Below are 23,071 nucleotides of genomic sequence, written 5' to 3' on the forward strand. Positions count from 1 at the left end.
AATGGTTCACCAAATGGAAACACAAATGGTATCGAAGTAGCATGAAATTGCTGCATGTTTCGAATTAGTACGGGATCATATTTGTTCTTTTATGATCAAAGGCAGAGGTTGTTGTTTGGGATGCTACGTTCAGTGTGGCTCTGTATGCTGGAGAACGGTGCCACTATGCTCTCCTACAGCCTGAGAGAGATAACTGCAGATGAAAATGAGTGTGCTCGTGTGGTTCAGAGGCCATGCGTTTGCTCATCTGTGTGTGTATTTGCTTCCTTCCCCTGGATCTCCTCTCTTGATTTTTCTGAACCAACTAGAATCCCCACCTCGCAGTCGTACACCTCCAGCCAACCGGTCACGCTGCAGTTCACATCCATGTCTGTGGAAAATATCATCACTCTTTCATCGTATTAGTGGAAAACTGTCATAATTGTCATATGAATTCTTGAGCTGACCACCAAATTGCTATCGGTCCAACCACGAGTGCAAGTGGAGGTTTAAGTCTCGTGCGATTCCTGTGAATGGGACGGACAGGAGGTCACAGTGACCTTAACCTTTGACCTTTTCAAATCAAATCAGTCTACCCTCAAGTCCATGTGGACGTTTGTGCCAAATTTGAGGAAATTCGCTCGAGGCGTTTCCGAGATAACCCGAGAATGGGATGGATGTGAGGTCACAGTGACCTTGACCTTTGACCTATGAAATCGAATCAGTCCATCCTTGAGATCCGGTGGACGTTTGTGCTAAAGTTTGTGCCCTAGAGTCGTTCCGGATATATTGCGTTCACGAGAATGGACCGGACGTACAGACAAAGATTCTTGCACTATACAGTATATAGTATAGTATAGTATAGTATAGTATAGTATATTATATTGTACAAGTGGATTGACTTTGGTTGAAAGCTTACGGCCACACACCAAGCACTGAATGAACTGGGTCAACTTCTGACCTTGAAAAACGTCCCAATGCAACCCTCCCTTTTCAAAACGCACAGGTCTATTCATCTGCCTCCGTTAATTAGAATTCTCACTGTAAGAACAGACGTGCCACCAAGGTCGAGGTGAAACGTTTGCAAATGTGAACGGTAAGTGAGCAACCTTCCCCCACCTACTCCGGCACATCACTCCATTTAAAGAAAAAGAAAAAAAGGCTAATTTCCCAGCTCTCCCAGCCTGCCACCAGGAGGGTTTGGAGGACGGGGGCCGCGCCTTCCTCGGGCCCGCTTGTCCGTCACAAGGCGCGCTCAGGTATGTGTGTCTTACAGTATGTGACGCCCCGAGGGTCCTTGTGCCGCCATCCGCTAAATTAAACCTCTCCTCCCCCTTCCGCTGCTTGCTGAGTTGGGAGAGGGGGGGGGGGGGGGGGGGGGGGGGCTCCTTTCCAGGCCGCTCCCGCCCTCACCGAGAGAGAGCCAGCCGGCCGGCCGGCCAAGGGAGCGTTCGCCACCGCCGCTCCCCAAAGCCCAGTGCAATTGCCCCGTTATTGTCCACTCATCCACTGCTCACAGGGTGGGGGGGTCGAAAGAGCTGTGAGCACTCTACATCCCAGATATCGTAATTTGACAGTGAGCCTCGTATTAAATTCTGCTGTTTCCCCCGGCGGACAGAGAGAGAGAGAGAGAGAGAGAGAGAGAGAGAGAGAGTAGTGGTGGAGCACAAGAAAGAAACGTTCTTCCCTGTGATCACTTTTGAAATTAAACATTTTATGCTCGTCAGGGAAAATTGGGCTCGCATCTGCTGTTCATTTATGTATTTTTCAAATGTTTAAAGGAATCTCCTGTGGACCTTCATGCTTCTGTAAATGTCTCTAACAGATGGGCCCTTTTTTTAACACACACAAAGCGTAGTATCGGTAGAACCAATAAACTGTATTTGAAACTTTTCTTTTAATGTAATGTGTCGATTTTGTTTTATGCGATTACAGCATATTTCATTATATTTGGGATCTCAGTTAACACGTGTAAACTTTATGTGCTGCTTTCAGCTTTCACTGCTACGATTCAACTACACTTCAACAGCTAGAATTATTTAAAAAACATATGAAGTTTTTAATGCAATTTCCATTTTAGCAATAAATATTATGATTAGGCTGTTAGATAAGAACAATATTAAATGGAATATGATGAATTAAAAAAGATATTGCATTCAATCGTTTGTATTTATTGAAGTGCTGAAAGTGAAATAAATTGAAAGTAATCCTTTAATTTTACAACTATTTAAGAATAAAAGCTATAAATGACCTGAAAATGCTCTTAAAATGAAGAGTCCTGAGGTCTCTTACGTCGGCAAACAGTAGATCCTAGATGACGGCAGAACAGAAACACCATCTGTTTAAGACCGATATAATATAAAAGAATAACATCAAGTCATGATGAAGCAATATGTATAATTCAGAATCGAGAACACTTGATATGATGTTACACCACTTTCTCTTTTGCATGCATCAGGAGTACAACCAACAGGAAGAACGATGGCTGTGATTTTGTTTTCCAATCACCTTTTTATGATCTTCATTCAGTCTGCTTCAGTTTGGTTTTTCTTTCAGCCAATTGACAAATATTTCATCCATATTTATACATTGTAAATTTAGTAAATATCGATTGTTTTCCATCTCTTATTCATTTTCTATGTCAGTGGAAATATTAAGGTTTTCACACTAATCACAAGAATTCTTTTGCTAATTTAATCCACATTTTTAAAGAACAAAGCAGGAGGTGTGTCCTATATATAAATCCATGTGTCTGATTGGCTATTCCTGCCTGGAGCGTGATCAATCATGTAAAACGTTGCTGTAAGTTGCAGTACGTCACTTGATAAGTCTGTCTTTATTAGCTCACATTTTATGACTCATAAGTTGCCTTTATAGAGCAGTCTTAAGTTCAATTCTTATAAGTTTGATAATACAAGTCCTGGTTTCATTAATATATGTATATTATACAACAAATGTTTAATTGCAATAACAAAATGGGAAAAACAGTACAGTAGATTTGAGAATTCTAAGATGTCAAAAAGTTTTTTTATCTTCATAATAAATTTTAACCGGCAAAATGCTGTACTTTGGATAATATTTAGTTTCTTGAATACACATCAGAGTGTGGTGTAGAGCCGGAGGAGTGTCAGGGGGAGAATATGAATGGTCCTCTCATATCAGTAACTGTGCTTCAGCACTAAAGCCAGGACATCTACGCTCACTGCCTTTTGACCAGAACCTCATTAATCACACTCCTACAGATGACATAGAGTAATTACCCTCTGAGAGAGACACACACACTGATACACACCCTCTCACACCCGCAGCATGTGGCACACAATTTATTCACGCGGGATGCAAACGACAACGAACTGCATTTGCACGGAGTTGTTCTGAACAAGTTGTGCTTCGGTTTGCAGCCTGGGAACCAGCGGAGCCGCACCGATGAGAACTCAAAACTCTGCGCGCACAAATACGCACAAAGACTGAACTTCAAGGGTAGATCCTGCTACACATGGAGTGTTTTTTTTTTCCCTTTCTTTCTAGGTGTTGGGCAGGTCATAGATCCCTCCTGCCCAGGGAGGGAGTCAGTCTGTCTGGGCATGATGAAATCCTCCACCTGTCCTCATTCATCAAGCCCGCTACACGTATTAATTATCACACACCTTCAGACTTACAGCAGAGGACACACACACACACACACACACACAAACCCGCCTCCCTCCCTCGCTCCCCCCCCCCATCACAGCCGCCACCTCAGACCTACAGTTAAAATTCAACTGTGGAGGCCACACACTGATGCTGGCTGTAAGTGCCTGTGGCACCACAAGTCAGCGGAGTATTTCCAGAGGACGCCCAGATGTCAGTTATTGCTCGCAGGGTGTCCCGACCCCAACCTGACAGTGGAGCTGCAGCCATATCGATCACGCCGGGGTGTGAATGATTTCCTGGTTTCGCGAGCGCAAGCCGACTGACTCAGTGGCTTCTTCGTTTGAAAAAAAAAACACCCTCTTCCACCACAGCGCGAGCGCTTTCGAAGGAAATCCACATCTGAATTTGGGTACCGGACCACTAAAACGTCAGGGTCGTCGCTATCTGATAATACGAGACTGGAGGTCATTTTTTAACATGTCACGGGTAGGAGAAACCCAGGTGTGAATAATAAAATCAGTGACGGCTGAATTCCATTCAGCTGCTCCAGTTTCAGGGTCCTGGAGTTACAGACACCTGAATAGAACAGAGCCAGCGTTAATGTTATCAGTTAACACCTGTGCTATTCCAGTCAAAATGTCTGCCGCGTTCATGCATTCATTCATACAGTGAGCATGCAGCAGTCCCCAGTGTGGCTGCAACTATCATTACTTAACAGATGGGGAAACAATGTGGTGATGTAAAACGTTGATCGGAGGGATGAGTCGTCACCTGAACCTTGCAGCTCCCTTCGGCTTTACGGAGCTCTGAAGGGAGTTCAGGCTCACTGTTCAGCCGATCGACTCGCCGCTTTAGTGTTTAAGTTCACTCTCACCGCTCTCAGTGTTTCTTTTGGCAAAAATCTCTAAGAACCCACGGTACACTATCTGTTTAACACCAAACAGCAGGCGGACAAAGTAAGTGACCGGCTGGTGAACTTAGTGGAGCATATGGAGGCTAAAGGGTCATGTGTTTCCCTCAGGAGCTGGTTGAGACCAAAAACAGAGCAAGAAGAGAGACAAGATTGGATTTGATGGATGAGGTGGCCAGAAACACGACTGAAAATAGTTTCAAAATATGAATAATCAAAAGCCTAAGAAAGATATCTTCACATTGCTTGCTTTGTCTGACCAGTCTTCACATCTCTGAGAGAACGTTTGGCATTTTTGCTTTTGATAAATGACTGAACAACATATCGACAGTCAAAATTGCAAGAGATTTATCTTTTTGTCAGTCGACTAATGAATGAATGAACTAATTGTTTCAGCACTAAGTGGAAATCGTTCTTTCAAATACCAACGCAGAAATTATGAAAATATCGATTGTTGCTATTTCTGGCGTTTTCACTCTCTGTCCACCTCTGTGTGCAACAATCGAATAACAGAAAACTACAAAAGAACAAAAATGACCATGTGAAAAGTGCCTCTCTGACAAACGGCCTAATCACAATGGTTCTTCAGACGCAGTGAAAACAGAAAATGGATTTTCAGTTTGTGATTTAGTTCCTTTCTGGGCATCCTTATTCCTTATCCTTATTACCTCGACTGTCTGGTTTTAAAGGGGCCGAAGTATTGGTAACTGCCGGTTTAGAGGATTTGGCTGCAGGAGGAAAAAGCGGAGGAGAAAACGTCGAAAGGCCACGCGAGCTTACCTTAGCATCTCAATGTGACGGTTCTCTTTCAGGGGTCTGAGAACTGTGCTCCTCGGGCCCATATCCTCTCAGCGCCGGCTGTAGTCTGTTCATTATGTTATTACAAGCGCCAGGAACTCCAGCTGTCAACACCCGTCTCCTGACACCCATAAAGCCCCGCGTTGTGGGGTCATTCCCTGTAATTGGTTTGGATAATGTTCCCACTATGGGACCAGAACCTGCACTTTCAGCCGTTTCGCTGCTGTTCCTCCGGTGTCACCTGTGTTCCGAATAACATCGTTTACACCTGCGCAAGCAGTCTGTATGACAGGGAGTGCTTCACACTGCAAACGTGTTTTGGTGCGCACGAGCCCCCGAGTCATCGTGTCTCCGTGTGACGGTTGTCCAGCTCCCTCCCACGGCGAGGCGAGGACGCCCCATGAGCCCGTTCTTAATTGGGAGATCATTAGCTCGAGTATTAGTCCTCTAATCTTCTTTGAAGCATTTTATAATAAGACGGAGACCAGCTTGTATCCGCTGAGAGCTTTCTGAAGCCGACAAGCTTTAAGTCCTCTAAATGACCGTCTTTTGGTCTTTAGCGGGGGATGTCTCCCTTTTATAATCAGACGCCAGTCCTCATCGCTCCCCTGTCGCTCTGACATGAGCGGCGCCCAATCTCTCTCCGACACCACCGGTCAATTAGACGGGTCGCGTGGAGAAGACGGAAGCTCCATTACCGCGCCATCGTCGAACCAATTACCGTCGGTGAGCGTCGGGACGAAGAAGAAAAGAAAAAACGGGGAGGGACACCCCTCCTCTCCTGCCCACGGAGAACAGAGGGATCGTTGAGTGCAGGCAGTGGCAGCAGGACAGCTGATTGGTCTTCATTACGTTAATTGCGACTGTGATGTGCAGCAGAGGTGCGGGATTCTGTCCGGATGTATGTTAAGCTTTCTGCTGACCTTGAAACGGGCCTGTCGAAGCGACGGCGCTGGTTAAGTGAGCGAGAGAGTGTGTGTGTGTGTGTGTGTGAATAGCTTGGCCTGTTTCCCTGCACTTTTACAGTCTCCGCCAGGCCGATAGCTCACGTTCAAGAATCATCTCCTCTTCTTCAAAGTGCTCGACGCGGCCTTCTTACCGCATCAGACTCCAGCGAACGTGCGCAATATTTTTTCCGGAAAGAATGTGTGTGCGCGTGTTTTTTTTTTTTGCGCGTGATTTTCCTCCCTGTCCGCTCCAGCGCACGGATGGATGGCTGCACTGTCAGCGAGCCTGCCTCTGCCCTTTGCATTTGAATAAACACCATCTGAGTCGGCTGCTTGTGTATAAAATCTGTCAGGAAGCTGCCACCCCGGCGATCCCGGCGACTCTGACCTGTCCCCCCCCCCCCCCCCCCCCCCCCCCGAGGGGACTGGCTGACGGGACACCGCGCTGACAGGGTGTCTCTCCTGTCGATCCGCCGCGCCGATACGCCCCCCCCCCCCCCATCCCATTCCTCCCTCCCCGCACTCGCAGCTCAAGACAGCACGCCGCTCTGCCCTGTGCATTGGAAATGAGCCGGGGCTGCCTTGGCAAGGATGCAATGAAAAGTGGCGAGGGCGGTGGTAAAACGCGAGCCTCGGAGACGCCTGCCACAAGGATTGATGGTTCCCTGGAATTTTTGTTGTCGTCTTGTCAGTGCTATATAACTTTTCCCCCCCCGCTAAATAATGGAGTTCTACAGCTGAAGATGTTGCGTCTTTTTTGTCCAAGTTTACTCTCACACACTGGTGCTTTCAGGAGTGTGTCTCGCTATCTGATCGCTGTAAATCAGAGAGTCGTGCAGGTGAACAAAGCTGAGGCCGTGCGTCTCCAGCTGGTGTACGACAAAACATACAAATAACTGGGATTTAATACAAAAACTGAAAGTGGCTTCGCTGATCAACACAATCTCAAGACAAACGTTTCAGCATTTGCTTGATTGAAACTCCCCGACTTGTTGCTCTCTGCACGGAAAAACAAACGGCTGCCGTCATTTACTTCCCACCTGTCGTCCAAACTGGTTGGTCAGTTCGGCGCGACGTTAATTGACAAAACAGAAATAGACACACGCAGTGGCTTGATTGAGCGGCATGTCTTGTGCGTTCTCGGTCTACAGCTCGCTACACCAGCTCGTTAGCTACATCCTAATTATATTACGTGACAATCACACCCCCTGACTCCGCTGATCTCTTCGCGTAGGATGCAAAAGTAACTGCCGTCTGTCGCCGCTGCCTCACTATAGCTCGTCACACCTGCTGTAAAAATGGATTTTGTCGCATGTGGAGAATGGCTTCTGTGTGTGGCTAAAATTATCTCAGGTGCCATGACTGAAGGTTTCACTTTGTGATATTTTGCCAATTACGACAGCCCCCTCTTAACACGGTAGCGTTACCGACGCTGAGTGAGATTTTTAACTACTGGATGACAACACACCTGCAAGGTGTTCCTAAACAAAACCTAATTGGCCCTTGCATTGCAGGCAAGCAAAGACTTAATTTGTTATTAAATTACATGAGTTGTGGCGTAAAAATAAAATGCCTTTACATCACTGCGTAAGGTAAGATGTGGTGTATACACTACCGTTCAAAAGTTTGGGGTCACTTAGAAATGTCCTTATTTCTCAAAGAAAAGCACTGTTTCTTTCAATGAAGATAACATTAAATTAATCAGAAATACACTCTATACATTGTTAATGTGGTTAATGACTATTCTAGGTGGAAACGTCTGGTTTTTAATGAAATATCTACATAGGTGTATAGAGGTCCATTTCCAGCACCTATCACTCCAGTGTTCTAATGGTACATTGTGTTTGCTAATCGCCTTAGAAAACTAATTGCTGATTAGAAAACCCTTGAAAACAGTTATGCTGGTGAGAGAAGCTATAAAACTGGCCTTCCTTTGAGCTAGTTGAGTATCTGGAGCATCACATTTGTGGGTTGGATTATACTCTCAACATGGCCAGAAAAAGAGAACTTTCATGAGAAACTCGCCAGTCTACTCTTGTTCTTAGAAATGAAGCTATTCCATGCGAGAAATTGCGAAGAAACTGAAAATTGACACGAAATTGACACCAAACTTTTGAACGGTAGTGTATAATTTGGAAATGTGTAAATGAACCTTGGACTCCCCGATGCAACTACACCTTTACGCAAACAAGCATCGCGCTTTCATATATAAAAAACATTAAGGTGGCTTTTGTTCACAGGACTTTGCTACGGTGTAGTCGTGGGTACTGCTGCGATGGAGCACTGCACTGCATCCAGCCCGCCCAGACCCTGCACGCCTCCCACAGAGCGCTGTGCTATAATTGAAAAATGTTTTCCTCGCTCCGGTATCAACTTTCTGCTTTCGCTCAGAGCCGGAGAACATATTGCATCAAACTATTCAACGTCATTTGTGTACGTTTTCTCATGCTGTGGTGCGCCGGCCCTGATCTTTACCCCCCCAAAAAAACTTGGGAGGACCAAAGATTTGGCTGTAACTTACTATCCAGATTCATAAGCGCACACTCAGAGGAGAGACCAAGAATAAACTCAATGATCAGATCACTCCATCCACTTCCTTTTCAAGATCAATGGAAGAGGAGGTTGTGGTTTTTGAGTTTCACTGGCAGTAACTCACAGTACAAAGTGTTTTGCTTGTTCCCTCCCTTGGAATGGATTAAATACCTCTCTGAGTTGCCGCCTACAGTGCATCTCTAAAGATTTTCAGCAATTAAAATAGGTCTGGTGTCGTGTCCATCGGCTGCTTCTTTTTTCCACAGGCAACAGCCGGCTGTGCGAGTTAGAACATATCCCATTCATAATCAAAAACCAGTATTTAGATTATTAGCCATAATGTGGTAACCATCACCATGTCTCGGCTTTACTTTTAGGGAGCTGACATGTCGTCCATCTTTATATACCTTCTGTGGTACTTTCACGAGTATTTGACACAAATGCTGCTATGATTTGCAGCTCTAAATAGCCACAATAGCAACTTTTCCGTAATTCCGTCACATGGGTACGCTTTAGTTTGAGTGACTATAACTCTCAGAGAGTAAATCTTTAACTGCCTTCTTGTCTGCTATCAGTTGATGGACTCAGGAATCGGCTCCAGTGATTGTGTATCTAATGCTGCACTGAGTACCTTGGTTTTGTCGTACAGGGCGTGGTTGTCCAGAAGCATCCCTCGCTTCGCTCGAGCGAACCTCCTCAGGTCTCTCTCAAACTGCTGTGGAAGAAAAGAATCAATGGTCTGAAACCAAATATCTATTTCACTTATCTGTTTTTTTTATGGCACTGAAAGGAAATAGGGTCGCCTGAATGCATTTTTTCTTCCTGATAGTCAAAGAAGGTATTTTCATATCAGACATTTTTACAAAACATTGTTGCCTTTCTATTGACTTTTTCATATCTTTCAAATCTCTTTGAAGGTGGTTCTGTTGTCTAAAGTATGTATGTCTCCATAGAGCCAGACAGACTGAAGACTACCTGGACCACGACCTTGTTCTATTACACGGCGCACACAAGACATGATCGATCATAAAAGACAGCAACTTCTACATTTTGTCCTGCTTTTTTTTTTACCCAATGGATTCCACCTGCAGCTATACTGCTCACTGTCATTCGGCCTTGTACTGTAGAAATCCCTCATACCCTGGAGCCGGTCCAGCCCAGGAGAGCGAAGGCGTAATGATCCATAGGTGGCGACACCAGGTCCACGCGCACTGCCCTCCAGCCCCTGACGTCCCCCTCGGCACAGTGGAGACCCCCTTCCACTCGGCGGCCCTCCAGCCGCAGGATCAGGAAGCACTTCCCAAAGTGGTCCATGGCCTCAAACCTGCGATTGGGAAGCTTCGTCACATCGAAGGTGGAGGCCTGGTAGTCACAGTACAGCAGAATGCCCTGATGAGGGGAAAGTGTTTTAGCACGGATATTGGAGAGTATTTTCTTTATACAATGCTTGCTTCCATGATATATATCAGCCTCTCTGTTTGTCCGACACAGATCAGTCCATAAAATCATCTTGACAACCATTAATAGCAGTATTAATTTGTAACACTCAAGTCAAAGTCACGCAATTATGGGAAGGCCTTTCTGCATGGGTCTTGGCGAGCGACTTTAAAGAGGCCAGTCTCTCAATCTTTCTCTCTCGAGCACCGCCCGGGGGGGGGGGCCTGACAGCAAAAAAACCCGGTCACCTTTCATCTTTAGCCCAGACTTCAGAAGCAGCCGAGAGGAGACCGACTGTATCTGAGGATCAGAGGCTCGTAGAAGGTAAAAAGCCCCGACGTTTAATCTGTAAGCGAAGGCGTTGAGCAGCCCCATCAATCCCACAGACAACATCATTCGGAGTGACGTCGTCTCTTAGTCCTGAACAGGAAGCACGGAGGGTTTTTTACCAGACCTGAGTTGCGCCTCGATAGCGTTGCTGTAATCAGCATGAGAGGATTGACTGACTGGCAGGAATTTAATGTTTAAATTTGTATTTTAAAAAGACGTGATTACTGGAATACCGCTCAAACTTGGATCAAAAAGCGCAATTACAGTAAAATGTTTCAATTAATGGGTGGATGTTATAGCATTTGTTCAGCAGACTGTCAGATTCACTTCTGTCCGGGCAATTAAAACAGCTTCTCTATTGTCACAGATAAGCTTCAGAAAGTCTGATGGTATTAATATATATTTAAGTAAAATATCGTCGGAGTGGAAGTGATTGCCATGTCTGGCTGACAAGGACGACCGTCCCACTGTCTGCCCTAGAATTGAGCCATTAAACACACCAAAGCCAGTCTTTCTTTTATTTGACAGGTTGGATGAGAGCACAGCCATGAAGGGAACCAGCTCCTTATTTGGAGCCGGGGTAAAAAAAAAACCATGGGACCATTTGTGGCCTAATGTTGTATGTTCTGGATTCATCTGAAGATCATTTAACACAAATCGTTTCAGCGCTGTGGTCCTTAAAGGAGCCAGACTGCCATTCTCACAAAACGTTATTTTTTTTGCTTTCCATGAGCACTGAAACTTTCTTTAGAGCCGGGAACTTCAACATCTTAGAGATAAAAAGGCGGCTTAGATACAGGCCTGGAGGTGTTAAAAACGGCTGAGTCGAGTTTCTTTAAGGGGAGACATCCCGATTTTTATGCACTGGTCCATTTTGAGATGTCTTCTTTCAGACTAGTGGAAAGGACACGTCCAAAATACATATTCACGGGTTTGTTTTACTTCTTTGTAGACATCTGTAAACGTCAGATTCCCCCCCTGTAAAAACAAGTTCAGTGTTGGTTTATGTGGATGTCTATGCCGCTGATGATGATCAACATGTCTACTCAGTATCCCTGTGTATTTGTATGTATATGGTCTTACTCACCAGCTCTTTATTTGAGCTGTCATTACATTTTGTTTACACACTTTGAAAAAGTCATACATCAGTGACTCGTGTTGTTGGACTTCTGTTCCACTTCACGCCATCTCCCCTCCCTTTACTGTACTGTATACCTATGTTATTTCTATGTAGTGTAATACGTGAGGGGGTACTATATGGAGTAACTGTATCGTATGATCACAACGGAATTGATGTTGAAATCAAAAAACAGCCTCTTTGAGATGTTTAGCAAATCACGTCGATTACTGAATACAAGAATGAAATCTGCTTGGTGATCAAATCAAGAGCAATATCAACTTGATTAGTAACATTTAGCGTTAAAAAAAAAAACATGTAACTTTTAATTTGTCTGTGGACAGAGGAAGCCATGTGGATGTGGATGCCAGTAAAAGAACATGGACCGCATGTGCGAACATCTGCTCAGACTTGTCATCGGTCTAATTTGAGCCGGGAGTGGTGGTGGGGGGGGTGGGGGGGTGGGGGGTGGGGGGGGGGGTGGGGGGGGGGGAGGAATGGGGATGGCTGAGCATCCAATAGAGAGATGAGCCTTCAGTCAGCCATAGTAGATGGCTGAAGCCCATTCCCTGGTAAATGGTTCCACTCCTCCGATAATGGAAATCTCTGCCAAGGAAGATGTCAGCGTGTTGAAGAGAAGAGAAGGAGAGAGGGCCACTGATGAGAAACAAAGCCCTGAGTGTAGAAAAGAGTGAAATGGAGTGAGTCCGAGGGAGTTCGAGAATATAGCGATCAACCTGCGAGAGACAAAGTGAGAAATAGGTGGACGAGGAGATAGCGGGGAAAGACAGAAAAGGGGTAGAGAGAGAGAGAGAGAGAGATGGGGGAAAGAAAGACAAGAGAGTCTGTGAATTGATTTCCTCCGAGGCTAGGCCCGGCTGATTGGGCCTCCTCCCTGGATGCAGCAGCGTTAAGGCGATTAAGATCACAAATTGTCAATTTAATTCCAGCGCCCGGACGTAATTGTTGGGATGCTCCTCTCCTCTCGCTGGCCATAAATCGGACGCACTCTCCTTAAACAGCAATGATTGGGGGAGCGAGCGCGGCAAGTGGCGAGCCCTGCCCGTGCGGCCAATGACTTGAGGTTAATCACAAAGCATTAAACACCTAGTCAGCATGCCCCAGAGGGCGCTGGCAAAAAAAAGGTATAGAGAGAAATCCGAGGTGGCACTCGGGAAGCAGATCTCGAAGAAAATCGCCTCCTCGCTCCTCCACCTCCAATCATCTTTAGGGATGGACTCCGCTCCGCCTCTGCAATTACCGATAACCACTAACCTTCCAATATCGGGGCGGGGAGATGGCTTCTCAAAGTTCCCTTTACGCTCAGATAATGAGGACAGGAAGACGGCATAAAAAGCACTCGAACACTGACTAATCTGAAATTAAAATCCCCACAAGCCACACTTGAGACAAGTTGTGGGAGAAGGTCCGTAAAATGTAGGCCACGTCTCGATTCTGACAGCACATATCTCCTCCTCGTGTTTCTCTGAGCCTCCGATCCTTCTGATGCCTTTTAGAGAAAAGCACTAATGAGTTATGGTGACAGTTGCACAAGAGCGCGAAGCACCTGAAAGCGGACGCCCTTTGTTCCACGAGCTTTGCGGCCCTCCTTCCTACACGTGCGCGCACACACACACACGCACACACATACAAATCCACCATGAAAACAGGATGTCGTGAAGTTCCCCGCCTCAGCATTGCCCGGGGCTGTTTAGCCCTATAGTGCTCCGTAATCATCTCCCACGCAGCAGGTAATGTCAGTGAGCATCTGAGAGTAAGCTTATTCCACCAGAACTGTTTACAGAGAGAATTACAGAGGAGGACAGCGGGAAGATAATCTTTCCCCCAAAAGCTTTGCCTCTGAGCGCTGGGGGGGGGGGGGGCGGGGGAGAGTCAAGTGAACATGACTTTTGAAATTGTGATTAAAAAAAAAAGAAGCTTTCTACTCGATTATTTACTTTGTATTTGACGGGGGAGTGATGAGTGGTCACAGGACAGACGGGAAGTTTTCGGGGACGCGAGGGGGCCTCCGATCTCATCTCGCAATCTCTCTGACTCACACGGAGAGAGAGAGAGAGACAGAGAGAGAGAGACACTTCAAAAAACCCTGCCTCCGAGTCGAAGATTAGCGCGCGTTAGCCCAGGGCCGTTTGAACTGCGCTTCCGCTTTGATTCCGCAGCTCCGCCAGGAATGAAAGAGACTGATTGCTGAAATTAAAGCGCAGCGGGTCCGTGCGTGTGTCAAAAGTGGTCGCTGTTGCCTCGGATGTTATTCAAATCAGAGTGCGTCTGAGTCGCCCGATTCCAACCGGAAGAGGGGGAAAAAAGTCTCTGCATCAGACTCGGTCCGGACGCAGAACAATGAGGCCCGGGGCTGAATGGCACCATAATGGCGACGATGGGCGCGCCAGGGCCCCCATCCTTCAGAGAGCGGCACTTATACAGTATTTAGAGACAGCGGTGATAGATGGACGGAAGATGAAACATGGCTCTCTCCCCGCTCTCCGTCGCAATTACCAGGGCCAAGCTGAACCTCATCCGTCTGCCACAGAAGCTCGGTGGCTGACCTTGCCTCTGCCCCCGAGTTATGCTTTCAGAATATCAGCAGGGGGAGAGGAGAGGGGGGGGGGGGGGAGAAGATGAACCCGTTTTTACAAGGACGTTTCTAGATAGATGTATTTTTAACTCCCTGCAGGCTGGGGAGAGGGGGGGGGGTGAAGGGACTGCCTGTGATATTAGGCCTGAGTGAAGACACGTGGGCCCCACCCCAGGGGGCTTGATTGCAGATGACAAGGTTACGCGACTTAGAGTCAACCTTTAGCGACCGCCAGTTAATCATTGTCTCTTGTGTCCTCGTCCCCGCAGACCCGCCCCCCCCCCCCACCCCCCACCCCCGTCTGCACCCCTGCACTCCATCCAGCCCTGCGGGGGAAGAAAAAGCTTGCGGTCGTATCTTGAAGCCTTTTCAAAAAACATCTGCCCCGCCCCGCCTCCCCGTCCATCCCACCTCCTCCGTGTCCCCCCTGCACCTCCGCCCTCATCTCCCGCTCACCCACAGTGAACATCGAGCGGCTGCAAGAGGCGAGAGCGGCCCGGCGACTGGCCGTACGGCGAGTGGGCGGCAATTATCGTCAGGGATGGCCCGCGGAAGGAGCGGAGGCATTTGCGGAGGTGTGGACGGATGGAAGGATTTATTTTTAAATCCGGTTGATGACAACAACAACAAAGAAGGGAAAAAAAAGCTGAGACTAGACAGCGCGGTCCTGCTCCTCATCAAACACTCGTCTCCTCTCATGACTCGTTCCAGCTAGGCGTTTATCTGAGGGAGAAAACTGTGTTGACAAATCCTCTCCCTTGTTTTAGTTGGGGGTTTTTCAGAGCATCATGTACTGTACACTCTTTGTCAGGGATGTTGCCCATAATTCATTCACGTTGGCCTGTGGAGATCCAGTTGTGCCGTAACATTTTGTTTCGTCACGTTCAGTGGAAAGAGATCAACTGTCTTGTGTGGCAACAATAGGGGCTTTACATATACAGACATGTTAGCAGCTCTATTTGATGTGGTTATCTTAGAAAGATTGGTTTTAGATTTTAAACTAAATAACATAGAACTATCAAACACGCCATGTGCACAATGAGCTCCCAACCGCGCAGGGATCCTGTGATAATGGGGAGTAAAATCCACGGTTCTTGTTCTGCGCAAGTTGCTTTTTCCAAGTCCTGTCTTAACGGGAGGCGTTTCAGTGTTTTCCAGGTGACGGTACGACTGAACTGCTTCTGTTTGAATCTATACGGCTGTCAAGAACGCTAATGAGCCGCAATGGTTGGGCACGTGCTGCTTCAGGGTACCGGCGAGGGACGATCAAAGACGATCCATTAAGGTCCAGTTAAGAGTTACAGAGGAATGAGACTGAAGGCTTCCTAGATGTCCAAACACTGCAGAGTGGTTTATAATACTATGGGACAGGATTATGCTACTGCTGATTTTACAATGAAGTAACCATGGTTGAGAGGTTGCTGTTGGTTTTTTTTATAGAGTAAAATCGCTCCGCTAAGGTTCATGCTTCATGTAAAACAGCGCTGGTTTGTGTCGATGCAGTTTCAGATAACCAATTGTAATGATGAGTTAAACAAGTAGTATATTTCTATGTTAATCGGGAGAAGAGAGTGTTATTCGCACATCAAAATAATAACAAGTCTTCAAATCAGTCAAAGTTGTCCTGTTCCATTTATTCTCTTGCAAGAGGGGAAAATACTCAACACAGCCCTTCACGCAGTGTGTTGGAAGCATTCTTCCACATCAGTTCAAATCTTCACAAACTATATACTAAAGCAGAAAACAGTCCCCGCCTTGAGATAAATCAAGGATGTCTTACGCTGGCTTATCTAGTCTTCCATTTTCCCTTGATCTCATTGCCAGATACATTTACGTGAACCTAAACACCCCCAGAATAGGAAGAACCCCCAGTGTGAACCCTTGCTCACCTTCCTGTGTCTGAAGTAAACAGTAACACTCAGTACCTGGCCTGTTTCGAAACCATGTTTACACAAAACTATCTGTTTCTAAACCATGTTTGGACAGAGCTAAATGTCTCTAACTCTGTTTTTCTAAGCCGTAAAATGCTTCTAAACATCTCATACTAATATATATTTTTTCCATTACACAATCAATAGAGAAATACAGCAGAAGAGCCTTTTGTACGCCTCGGCCGACCAATCACGTTGCATTTCACATCCATTATGTTATCCTTTTAGACACTTGGCTCCTTTGGATAGTTTCCTTGAACCTTGAATGAGATGTGATGAACATGTTTATCGAATGGTAGAGTGAATCTGCTTCAGCTTCAAAGGGGGCACGAGAGAAACAGAATCGCTGCTTTCAAGTCTGCTGATCTTCAAGAATCTCAAACGGCGCGGTCATTATGGATGAAAAACAACCACTAACATGTTCTATTTTAATCAAAAGATTGAATTCTTTACTCCTGATTCATGCTTGCCAGTTACCTAACTGCACATCCAATCGATGCTTGTATAACTGAACTTGCAGACATTAAAGCGTCTCTGCTTTTTCCTCCTCTTGCACACAAATCTTTTTTGTGATCTTCAGATGTTTCCCTTTCGTTTAAATGCAAACGGTGCTGAAATCGAAATTTCCGTTCTCGTCTCATCTTGCAGAGACCAATAAAGCTGGACGAGGTGAAATGCGGTGGGGGTTAGAAATGAACATGCTGGACTCCTGTTTGCACAATTGTGATTAAGACCTTGGTTTGGTGTAATTAGGTAAATGTGTTTACATGCGCTGAGCTTTAATCGGACACTTCTGGAGCGCGCTGATATTTGTCACATATTAGCAGCAAATAACTGTCATCGTTTGAGTGCAGCCAAAAATTAAACCATTACGTGCAAGTAAACATAAGCTGCCTTTAACATTGTCGACCACTTCTCGCTCAGACATTTTCTCACTGCTCTCGCTTTTCCCTCTGCTTTAATCAGACGCCATCTGTCCGTCTCTCCTCCACATCCACTCTCTCCTTTTCTCTCCTCCTTTCTTCACTGAGGGATCCATGTTCCATTAAGGGGCCTCGAGAGCGGCCGGTGGTCCTTGAAAAGCCCAGCTAAAAGTTCTTAAAGTGACTTGCTAAATTGTACCACTTCTCTTTCACCTGATTCATTCACCTTTCCCCAATCTCCTTCCATTAAAGGCAACTAAATCAGAACCTCGGACCACTTTTCTCTCTAACTTTCATTGAAAGGCTGCTGTAGGTCTCAGAGGACGGGTCTGAATGATGGAAAAGTGACCAACCCCCGTTCGATGCCTTGTTATCGAAACATACCGAAACAGAGATCTGTCCTTAAAGTGGGAATCAAATGTAAAATGGCTTCTTCTTTTTTTAACCCTTTGGATCACATCGGGTCCTCCTGTAGCGCCACATCACGCTGCATTCTAAACCCGCCCACTTTGTAGCGGTCCAATCAAATGCGAAGGATTTGCTTTGAATCCCTCCTGTATCTGTATTACAACTATTATATTTCAATGGGGAATAGACGGCTATAGGAACAACGTATTTTTGTAGGCCAACCTTTAAGTTAGCATCGCACCGGTTCCCTCAACAAAAACACAACGGCATTTTTCCATTGGATTTTGGATTATTGTAGAAAATAAGATCCGGTGCAAACAAATGTTTACGACACTGCCAGGTTTTGTTCAGCAAGATAATCTTCACAAATTAACATGATTTCAGATTTTTGAAGCGTGAATGCAATCGGCAGAAGTACAAAGCTAACGCTAGGCTATAAACCTCATTTAGCCACTTGTTAGCAACCGCCTTTTTTAAGTCACGTAAAAGCTTCAAAGTTCACGAGAGGGGTATTTACTGATATATTTCAAATCTTGTAAGCTGGTGTTAACCACAGACCTTATTTCAGGTTTCTAACCAATGTGTTATACTGTTATAACAGTGTGCACGAAAAGATGTTATGGGGCAGTTTATTAAACTTTGTAAATGTACAATGAACAATATGTGTGTCAGAGTTAGTGGTATTCATGTGGTGTAGAATCTATATCTGATTATGTAATGTGTTTTAGTGAAATGTATGTAAAGATCTTCCCACTTTACATCACTGTTGAACATACTGACTGTCCTGCATATTACCTACTTTACTCTTCAATTCAAACGGGTCACGTATTAGCAAGCTAGCGTTAGCCCTGGCAGCTAGATCCTCCTAATGAAGTGCTCCGTTCATTTTTATAAGGTTGTACTTCTTTTTACCTTATCTATACAGCAGTTTTTTTAGTTCAGTGATTTGGATTTAAACCACTAGTGCCTACAAATTAGATTTTATTATTTTCATTCACAAAGGATGATCAACCTCATTACTTTCCTTAATTGCAAAAAAAAAAAGGAAAACGACATACTTACTTTCTTTTTCAGTCCATCAATAATTTTGGGTAGCAAAGTCTCCTCCATCCCCAGCTCAGGTGTGGTCACGATAAAGTCTACATCATGACCAAACTCCTTCCCCCTGGAGATAAAGACACAGCGCTGTTACTCATTCACTGTGTGCAGGAGATAATGAAAAAAATTATCTTTTAGTCACAGCCCTTAACTGATGAAGAGGGAAGGTGGCAGACGGAGCTATTAAAAGCACAGGCCATACTAATGGGATTGACTTTTCTTTCTTTTTTTTTTTTACATTATTCCAACAAGTAATTTGTCTTAAGTGTAAAAAGCTCCTTTTTTTGTTGCCTCAGCTGTCAGAGCTTTAACTTTTATGAGAATCATCATCTTCTGCTTGGATCAGTGTCATAAAACAGACCCATATGGAGCCTGGCTGTGCTCACACAATCCATTTACTCCGTCAGCACAACTAGACCGTAGTGGAAGTGATTATTAAGTGATTATCAGGCAGGAACAGATACAATGAAAAGCTCAGCAGAGAACCCCCGCATGTGCATAAGATCGTACACAAACGGCACATCAAAGCTTCTGTCTGACATCAACGTACTGAATCAGTGACATAGTTTTCACTCGTGTTATTCGGGAGAGTGGTGCAGCTTGAGATGATTGATGTCTAACTATTTCAGCAGCCCGTTCACTCACAGATCGATTTAAGCTGGTTTATGGGATCAGGGTTGACATTTGTTGATCTCTTTTGAATTCATGTTGTGACGTCTTAGAGGACAACACTATCAGAGTTTATGAGGCAGAGGGAAATGTAAACATTGGGCATTTGGTTATTAAAATCATATTCCGAAAGTCAAATAAGTATGTTTAGCCACAGTTATGTCGGGAGGCTGCGGGCTTATAAGATCTGGAGGTGGTGTTCTGTTGATCTGTGCTACCTTGTTGCACTCTCATTCTGTGGTGTAACTGTATAGCTAAGCTAACATGTGCTTGTTTGTGCTGTTGTACAGTGAACCTGAATTCAACCTCCTCTGCCGGAGGTCGAAACTGCTCCACAAAAGAACTCTTGAACTCATTGTCCCAATAGCAACTAGCCTAACTGTCAGTTAGCAAGCAAGCTAGCTATTGAGACTTACTACTGGTAATATGTTCCCAGCTGGCTAGCGTGTTAGCAGTTAGCCTAACAGCTACATCATATTGTTGTTGTTTTTTACTTTATAACCAGAACAAAGCAATGTAAATGCTGAAGGTGCTAACCTGTGCCCTATAAGAGCAGGTTGCACACTGGCCAGATACATTCTAGTTTCTTTTTGGTTAGTATTTATTCCATCCTGCCAGCACAGTAGATGTGTAGTCCTATTTGTGTTAAGTTGTGAAGCCCAGGGCTACCAGAGCTCTGTAGCTAGTTATGTTAGCAAAATAAACACATGTGGTGATAGCATGCTAACCGACTAACACGTCATTTCTGGTCATTTCGATGCATGTTGTCATCATTAAATAACAACTCAGTTCATGTATCCCATTTAAATTCATTTTTGGAGATACAGTTTGCAACTTCAATCAACCAAATGTTTGTTGCATGGGTCCACAATGCCAATAAGGAAATTAGAGTTTTCACTGGGCCTTATCAGACTCAGACTGTACTATTTTGTGTAGATGACAGAGGGGGGTTCATTGTTTCAGGGAATATTATTTGTAAGTACCGAAAACAATCTTGTTAATATTTCTGTCTTAGGAAGGAAATTATTTTGTTGTTTTCATAGAAATGTTATTTCATTGTATATGCACTTGGTTTGTCTGTAGGAAGAGCTTCCTGTTTAAGAGCAAAGGATAGAAGCTCCTCAAGGCTCACAAGTAATTTCTTGCAAGTCCAAGTCAAGTGTCAAGTCTCTTATGATTGTAATGATTGTTCTGTCATCTGTCATCATATGCTACATGTCATCCGGTCTGCTTAGAACAATGCATAGCTCTAGCTAAGGAATTCAAAGCATGCAGGCCATTGTATTATCATCACCCCTTTATCTATTTGCATACAGTATCAGCATTGATTAGTTGTGCGGTATATGATAAACAGGCTATTGCAATGCAATATGACAACAAAACAACTCAATGAAAGCTTTCCTTTAAAGGTAATAACTGTATTTGCCTTGGAACATGAACATACAGCCACAGAATAACGTGGTCTTTTTTTTGGTTTAATGTTTGATGTGGATGGTTGAGTGACCCAAAAATTATAATCATGGTAAAGCAAGCACCATATGTTAAGTGTCATGTATGGCCATGTGCACCAGATGTGTAACATTACGCATAATAATAAGGGAAGGAATGACATTCAGCTCGTCAGACATTGTCATTAATGTTAACGAGCAAAAAGAATCAAAATAAATTAAAGCTCTTTCACAAATGTCCAGGTCGAGTCTCAAGTCTTTTCAGGACTAGTCTCAAGTCACTGTGTGTGTGACTCGAGTCCAAGTTGCAACCTTGAGTCCCCATCTCTGTCTCAAGAGGAGTTCATGGTTAGAGTTGAAGCTTCTTCAGTTTGGGTGCAGACCTGCTGGAAGCTTGCTGCGAGCTAATCACTTTTCTTTTCTTGATCTCCTTACGTACCAAAATCAGCCAGCTGGCTAGTTAGCTAGCTTGCTAATTCCACCATGCTTTTGTGCTACACTGGTTACTGAAAATGAGCCAGCCACCCGTCTCCGAAGCTGACGTTTGTTGTCCATAACAACTAAAAGCTATCGTCATTTTCTTTTGTACTTGACAAATGACCACGGAAAACATTTTAATGTCCGCTCTACTTCTATTCCATTTCTGACAGGAGTTTAAACGTTTCCTATACATGGGATATCATTTGTCCTTGAAAGCATATTTATACTTCTATATTTGTGCTTTGGAGGTCTTTAGAGAGGAGCTGATTTGTTGTGCTATTACTGAAGCCCACTCCAACTCCACCTGCTGTTTATGGATTTCTCCTTCTTGCGAAACATCCGCCCTGCTCCGGCCAGTTCACCAGATTGGTCCATGCCGTACCGGCGTTGCGACTGTGGTCACCCTCCAGTCATCACAATTACAAAAACAGTTGGCAACAAGCTCACGTTGCAGCTTTTTCGCCAGTCGAAAGGGTGAGTGAGCGATGAAGTTGCCCCACAAATGATGGAAGTTTCCCCCTGCCAGGCTGTGAACTGGTCAAGGCATCATTTCAAACTGACCATTACGAAATGAGAAGGAAAGTTGGTGCGCGGCAATGTGTCTCCAAAGAAGCCTCAGCGCTGTGTTTGATCTGCCCTTGCCGCCTCTAACAGATGAGTGATGGCAGCGAGAGCAAGGGGCACTAAAAGAGGCCGCGAATGGCGTGTGGGAAAGCTTCTAAAGGTCACCGCGGCTAATTCAGGAAGCAAGGAAGTATTAGAAAACAGCCATTAGAGCTCCACAAGGCATGATAATGTTAATGGTTAGCGTTAGTGGCAGAGAGTGTGTACCCCCCCCCGTGGCATTGACAGGATGAGTGGCTGGCTTGCAGGTCCACTCAGCAGATCCTGCCTCATCCACAGTCGTTTAATTTGCACTGTGGCCGTGTGTAATCCATTCCTTTTCTCAAATAATAGCAGACGTGGGAGTGCTCACTTGTGTTTCAGTGGTATTTATGTCGGCCTTTACTGTATGTGAAAAGTTGACACTTCCTTAATGAGTTGACTGCTAGGACACAGCTATTTGAGACTGCATCACAGATTTCCATCTGCTGACGGAGCGACTTTCCTCCGAAACCCTCCAACACTTAATTGGCAAGGCTGAGATTCACTTCCAGCTTGTGCAGGGTGCTCAAGTTGTTAAGTGAAACCTCACCGCTAGCCTCTGCTGCGCTGGCAAAACTCACTCGAGTGCACTGCCGTGAATAGCAAAACAAAATATTACAATTAAGAACTTCCAATCATAGCTTATAAACAAGCTGATTTTTACATTGAGGCATGGGAAACATGGGAATTGGGGTTTATTTGAGGGTAAGACGCCGTGGCATTGCACTCCTTGGCTCTTTCCTGATCGCACCGGAGCATTAGTACGTCTGTGCAGATTAAACCGCAGTCAGCGGAAAACTAGACACGTTCTCTCCGGCAGAGCGGGTGTTTTTCTTCTTCCCTGCCTCTAATGGTGCACCTTCAGAACACTGTTTTTATATGGCATGAGGGCATCCACTCCTGCTCAGCGGGAGACGTGGCTGGGGAGGTTGGGCTGAAAATATTAGCTTTGATGGTGCTGTTAGCACACTGTGCACAGTAACACCGCCAGTGCTCCTTTACATTAAGTGCAATAAAAGAGCAGAGCACTTGAATTTAGCCAGTCTACTATTTTATTGCGTGAGGGGAAATGCTAAATTATTAATTCCTTCAGCACAAAGCCCATAAAATATACATAGTTATATACAAATTTGTGTGGACGACACGGCGACGTGTATAAATAATAGAGATGTGCGAAGTGTTGCTGCTGC

At 45.0% G+C, this 23,071-nt stretch overlaps 1 protein-coding gene across 1 annotated transcript in view; it reads right to left on the minus strand.

Annotated features, from left to right (window-relative positions):
• The window catches only part of dntt (deoxynucleotidyltransferase, terminal), a gene marked incomplete at its 5' end in the record, with an annotated part of 73,544 nt that overhangs the window by 18,474 nt on the left and 31,999 nt on the right, over window positions 1-23,071 (minus strand). Inside the window, 3 exons of the mRNA XM_079169037.1 lie at window positions 9,431-9,514; window positions 9,940-10,188; window positions 18,604-18,706. Coding sequence (XP_079025163.1) covers window positions 9,431-9,514; window positions 9,940-10,188; window positions 18,604-18,706 — 436 coding nt within the window. The remainder of the gene's footprint in view (window positions 1-9,430; window positions 9,515-9,939; window positions 10,189-18,603; window positions 18,707-23,071) is intronic.

Source organism: Pholis gunnellus, assembly GCF_910591455.1.
Source record: "Pholis gunnellus genome assembly, chromosome: 11".
Taxonomy (NCBI): domain Eukaryota; kingdom Metazoa; phylum Chordata; class Actinopteri; order Perciformes; family Pholidae; genus Pholis; species Pholis gunnellus.